Below are 5523 nucleotides of genomic sequence, written 5' to 3' on the forward strand. Positions count from 1 at the left end.
AAAAAACACATTAGGTAGATTATTTTCCTAGCTTTCACCGTTATATACGAACTATATATATTTGTTTATTTTTTGAGAAAATATATTTTTTCCTTTAACAGGTTTTTTTTTGGGTGTAATTAGCGCTTTTAAGGAAATTAATAATTTTGCTTTTAATCTTTTTATAATGTTTTGAGGTTCACACTCTGTTTCTTTTAGTTGAAGGCAAGGAAGCTATACAACTAATTTGGACTTTATATATTAATTAATAAAACAAATTAATTAAGTTCGGGGATTACATCGATCACACGCAAATTTATTTTATAGTATGGAATATCAAATGCCAGGTCCGATTACTGTGCGCCATAGGTGGGCATGAAAATTCAAAAGGAAAAAAAGAGCACACTCAACAGCATTATTTAGTGGCAGTATGAGCTACAAGGAAGCGTAGCAGCTGATCATTTACTTCAAGAGCTCGTCTGGAATGACCTCATCATGGCAGCAAAGGAAAGTGGAGAATTTCTCCATGGTGCGGTTGCACTCTGGGCATTTCATGGTCTCGGGGATCCTACCCGTAGTCATTGGGAAATCGAAGCGGCAGCAAGGACGAGCAATGCCATGGATCATGCCCTGGTGATCACGGAAGGCCAAATCAAAGCCCTTGACAGGCACTTGTTCCTTCCACAAGTCATACTCAAGCAATGTTTGCAAAGCTGTGGTCTTGTGACCATTGGCCACAACATTAGACCCATTACTAAGCACAGCCCATCCACCTTCTCTGTCGTAGCTAAGCAACTTCTTGATTTCTTGCATCATAGGATCATGGTCATCAAGCTTGCCTAACTGAATCCAGGAGTACAGCATGCTCTCTAGCCTGGTCCAAAAGAACCATATCATGGTAAGGTCTGGCCAGACGGAACTGAGCTTCTCCGCGGTGATTGTGGCTATGACTCGCCGGATTTTCTCCCTTTTGCTGCTCTTCCCAACATAAACCATCTCCAGGGGAATGCGGGCTGCCAGCGCCACAGTACGTGCTGTGTTTGTGAACTTCCTCACCCATTCATCGTCGTCTCCTCCATACAGGAAAATGTACTTTCCTTCCTTGATCTGATGATCAAAAAAATATTGAAGCAGATGTCAACACGATTACGCACACACACGTATAATGTATGTATATTTGGATTGATTCTATAATGAATTTACCCAATTAAGAATCACTGGGTCAATGCCATCCACTAGAAGCTCAAGCCTCCATGTCTCATCCTTCCAGAGTGATTCCTCTCTCAAACTAGTGAAAGGGAAGGCATTGCTTCCCCAAATCCACATCATGTGGAGTGCATTTGGGCAAACCACCTTGCCTTGAGGGTCAAGCACCACAAGAATAGGCTTGTTCCGGAAGTGCCACACCTCCTTGATGAACCTAATGACTGCCTTCTCAATCAGTGAAGGGTGGTACACTGTGAACCACGGCATTGAATACTGCATGCTTTCAAATTTCTCCTTCATTGGATCACTCCACTGGACTGAACGGTCCACAATGGGTACCCAGACCACCTCATACTGACTATCCAGCCTAGGTCCGTGATGCCTGGATTCATTGTATATCTGTTCAAGAATTGAAAGCTCATCGGTTGACATGTCGAGGCCAGAAATGAGCAATAGCACATTTTTCCTTCTTAGCACATCAAGATGGACCTGTTAAATTCAAAAGGAAGTATGAGAAATGTTTTAGAATACATTGATAACATAAATAGAAGAAATGGTAGAAGAGCGAACTCTTTTCTTGGAAGAGCCATCTATAAGTGGCTGGATATCATCCTTGGCATAAATCAGGGCCTTTAGGACCTTCATGTTGTCAATGTGGATCATTTCAAAGAGATTCTTTAGCATTTGAAAGGATTCGACATTCCTCTTTTCATCTGCATCAAACACCATTGGTTTTATAAGCTTTCTCGATCTATCTTCCCACAATAATTTCCTGTTTTCTTACTACCTATCCAACACATGATAGCATAATAAAAACGTTGCTGAGGTTCAGACCTATGTATTGGTAGCAAGTATCCAATTGCTTCCTGAGATGGTCAAGTATGTTGCTGAGTTTGTGAGCCAAGGTGGATAGCTCCCATGCCACAGTTGTTGATATAGAAAACCTGAAATAAGTGAAGGAGAATGTTACAAGGAATACATGCATGATGTAACATATGGCTCAATAAATTAAAGATGGTGGACTAGAAAAGCATACTCGTGTCCCATGGTAGTGAGGCTAGTAATCTGAGCCGCACAAGCCACAACACTCCTCACGGTCCAGTAGACAGCAGTAGGGATATGGGCCATGGCTGTGGACAATGCTGGTACTTCATTAGAAATGTAAGCTGGCGGTAGATCCTTGAACTCAACGACGCACCTAGCCACGTCCATCATGACCTTGATCAGATTGTTAATGGCATCGAAGCGAGGCTTCAAGGGCCCTGAGTGTTCCATGATTCTAGGCAGTTGCCTGAGGATTGCCAATGATGCTAGGCAGTTGCCTGAGGATTGCCATGGATTTGGCAAGTTGGTTTGATGAGGAAATCTGGGCAAGCAGCCAGAACTCTCCATAATTCAAAGCAAAAGCTGACAAGGTGAGCACAAGCTTGGCATCCCAGGAATAGCTTGATAGCATGTTGAAAAGTGAGACAGTTGTTGCGTGGGCATCTGTCCCACCCAGTGCCTTGTAGGCAATCTGCAGAAAACAATTAAGGCCGAAAAATTTCAATTGATTCTTTAGATTATTGCCTATATACCATAGCATTAAAATTGAAATATATTGTCTAACCTCGCAGGAAATTCTGTCTATTGTATAAGACAGTGCATCAAGCATGGAAACAAAATTGACTTGGTGAGTCTTGTCCTCCAATTCAGCATGGGCTTGGGAAGTCTGCGTTGTCAGACGTGATCAGAGTAACATAAATGAACAAAAAATAATAGAGTTAAGTTGATATTCAAGTTAATTTCCAAGGATGAGTTTAGTTTAGTACTATACCGTCAGAGAGGTATCGATTTGCTGGGTGGCACGTTTGAGGATGTCTTCAACTAGATGGAGAAGAGGTTTGACATCAACCTCTCGGCCATCAGGAGCATGAGTTCCTACAATTTGTTTCATCATCACATTGTCATCAGACATTGTTAGCATGGTTCCGCGGTCACTCTTGATCAGTTGCTGGCTAGCATTAAAACCTTGGGCAGGGTGCCTGAGGGGAAGGCCTGATGCCATGGGGATCAGCTAATTGAAAGCAATTAATGGATTCTTTGGGTTATGGGGAAGAAGTAGAGAAGATTGGCTTGTGTGTCTTTGTTCCATATCTGGCATGCCTATTTATACTATTAGAAATGGAATAAAGCTCAATTGAATCAACTTCCTTACTTCCATGTTAATCAAAATATTAGGGACGTTAAAGGGAAGGCTATACTTTTGTGGTCCCTACGTCTACCCCTCTTCCTCATTACTTTATATAATATGGATTTTACCCTACAAATCTGATTCAACACTCCATTACAATGATATGTTTGGAACCTTTTCTTCTTTTTGTATTGTCTAGCAAGTTGGGAACTCAATCCCAAAGTCCATATTTATAATAACTAATTAAAATCTTAATTTTTTAATTTAAATATTTTTTAATATTTTTTGGATTGTTTTGATATGCTAATATCAAAAATAAATTTTAAAATATTAAAAATATTATTTTAATGTATTTTTAAATGAAAAACACTTTGAAAAACAACATCTTACACTCTTAAATAACCCTTAATACTAAAATATCATTCTATTTAAAATTTATTTTAAGATTATGATTTCAATTTTAGTTAATAAAAAATTTAAAATAAAAGGTTGATATAATAATCTATTAGATTAATATCCAGTGGATTGATTTATACTAAATAATTTATAAATATTTTAGTGAATATTATATTATGTGTTTTATTTAATAAAAAAATATATTTTTTGTTGAGAAATATTGCATATAACATACTTGCACCAACCCCAAATTAAAAGCTAGGGAGTGATTAAGGAGATTTTCTTTTGAATTGATAGTTTTTCTATGGAATTAATATTTAAAATGATTTATTTTTTTGAATATACTAAATCAAGATGGGATCATCGATAAATAATCAGACGCTGGTTAAGCTTATTCTAATATTAGATGCTGCCAACACTACCTAAGATAAACGTAATTATCCAGTTGTTGAGTCCATGCAAGATCCCACGACTAGGAATATATATAATAACTAATAATTTGTTGTGTTTAATTGGATGGAAGAAATCCTAGTCGAACAAAGAGTACTCATCATCGTCAACAGATTCTAGTAGAAGCTGGTGGGCTCATAGAATTTTCTTCTTTTCCAAGAGACAGAGTGAACGAAACAAAGTATGAAATGATTCCTTGCTTTTATGGAGTAAAACTAGACGATTGATTTGACAAAAATGCAAATCTAGCAAGGACGAAACAAAATATACTTGGTACAATTGCTGTATAAAAGGCAACGTATTTGGGCTCCACAAGGGCATGAAAACAACTGATTCTAATTTCCTCACGCAATTATTAAAGAAGGATTCGAGAGAAACTTTTTTTTTTTTTTTTGGAAATTGAATGGATAACTATTCTTTTCTAAAACAAATATTCAAGGGATCAATTACAAGAATTTGTCTCGTTGTTTGGGATTAAATCTTGCAATATGATTGAGTATCTACTTAATTAGGAGTATAATGATTTTAGTCAGAAGAGTCTAATAGGTTTATGAAGTTTCATCAACCTTACGAGGGTTTTTACTGCTCATACAACCTCGCAGAATCCAACCTTACAAACAAAGAATTCAAACATCTCAAATACTTGTCAGAATATATACACTAAATCACGCCATGAATTTAGCACAGCATCCAAGAAAATCCAGAGTCCAAAAAGTGTGGAAACCATACTAATATCGCAAACGATTTAATGCATCATCGATCAACAAAATCCAAAAATTGTGCAAAACCATTTTAAATTCATCATCAACAAAACAAAACTTACTGTATTTTTAACATCTTTCCCCTTTCTTTCTTGTCATCAAAAGAAATCGAAGTGCCAAAAACAATGCACACAAATATCCAATTGTTTGACGTCTCTCTTTTAATTCTCTCGTCACTTCACTGGCAATCGGGATCCGCCAGATAGAAGAATAAAAGAGAAAAAAGAAAAAGAAAGTGAAAGATATTGTCCTTCGGTAACATATTAATATGTATAAATTTTAATAATAACAATTAAATAAAAATAAGATAACAATATGTGTGATTAAGAATAAGTATAAACAGGTTTATATAAAGATTATCAACAAACATAGAGAATTAAATAAAAAAATCAATCAATAAATTCATAATAGAAAGCAAGTGAAAGCTTAGTTTTTAATAATTCATTTTAGTATAAATTATGTAAATTTTTATGTTTTACGTGATAGCATAAATTAAAATGATTTCACACACATTACATTACATGTATTATAGAATTGATATATATTTAGTCGATTCAA

General features: G+C 36.3%; 1 protein-coding gene across 1 annotated transcript; it reads right to left on the reverse strand.

Moving 5' to 3' along the window:
- Positions 1-238: 238 nt before the first annotated feature.
- On the reverse strand, positions 239-3318 carry LOC105117652 (uncharacterized). Its single transcript, XM_011015384.1, has 8 exons — positions 3002-3318; positions 2795-2896; positions 2508-2701; positions 2222-2476; positions 2020-2129; positions 1756-1898; positions 1183-1674; positions 239-1086 (listed from the first exon to the last, which is right to left on the reverse strand). The coding sequence occupies exons 1-8, from the start codon at positions 3230-3232 to the stop codon at positions 442-444; spliced, it is 2172 nt and encodes a 723-aa protein (XP_011013686.1). The 5' UTR covers positions 3233-3318; the 3' UTR covers positions 239-441.
- Between the last annotated feature and the right edge of the window lie 2205 nt (positions 3319-5523).

Source organism: Populus euphratica, unplaced genomic scaffold (assembly GCF_000495115.2).
Source record: "Populus euphratica unplaced genomic scaffold, PopEup_1.0 scaffold1459.1, whole genome shotgun sequence".
Classification (NCBI taxonomy): Eukaryota; Viridiplantae; Streptophyta; class Magnoliopsida; order Malpighiales; family Salicaceae; genus Populus; species Populus euphratica.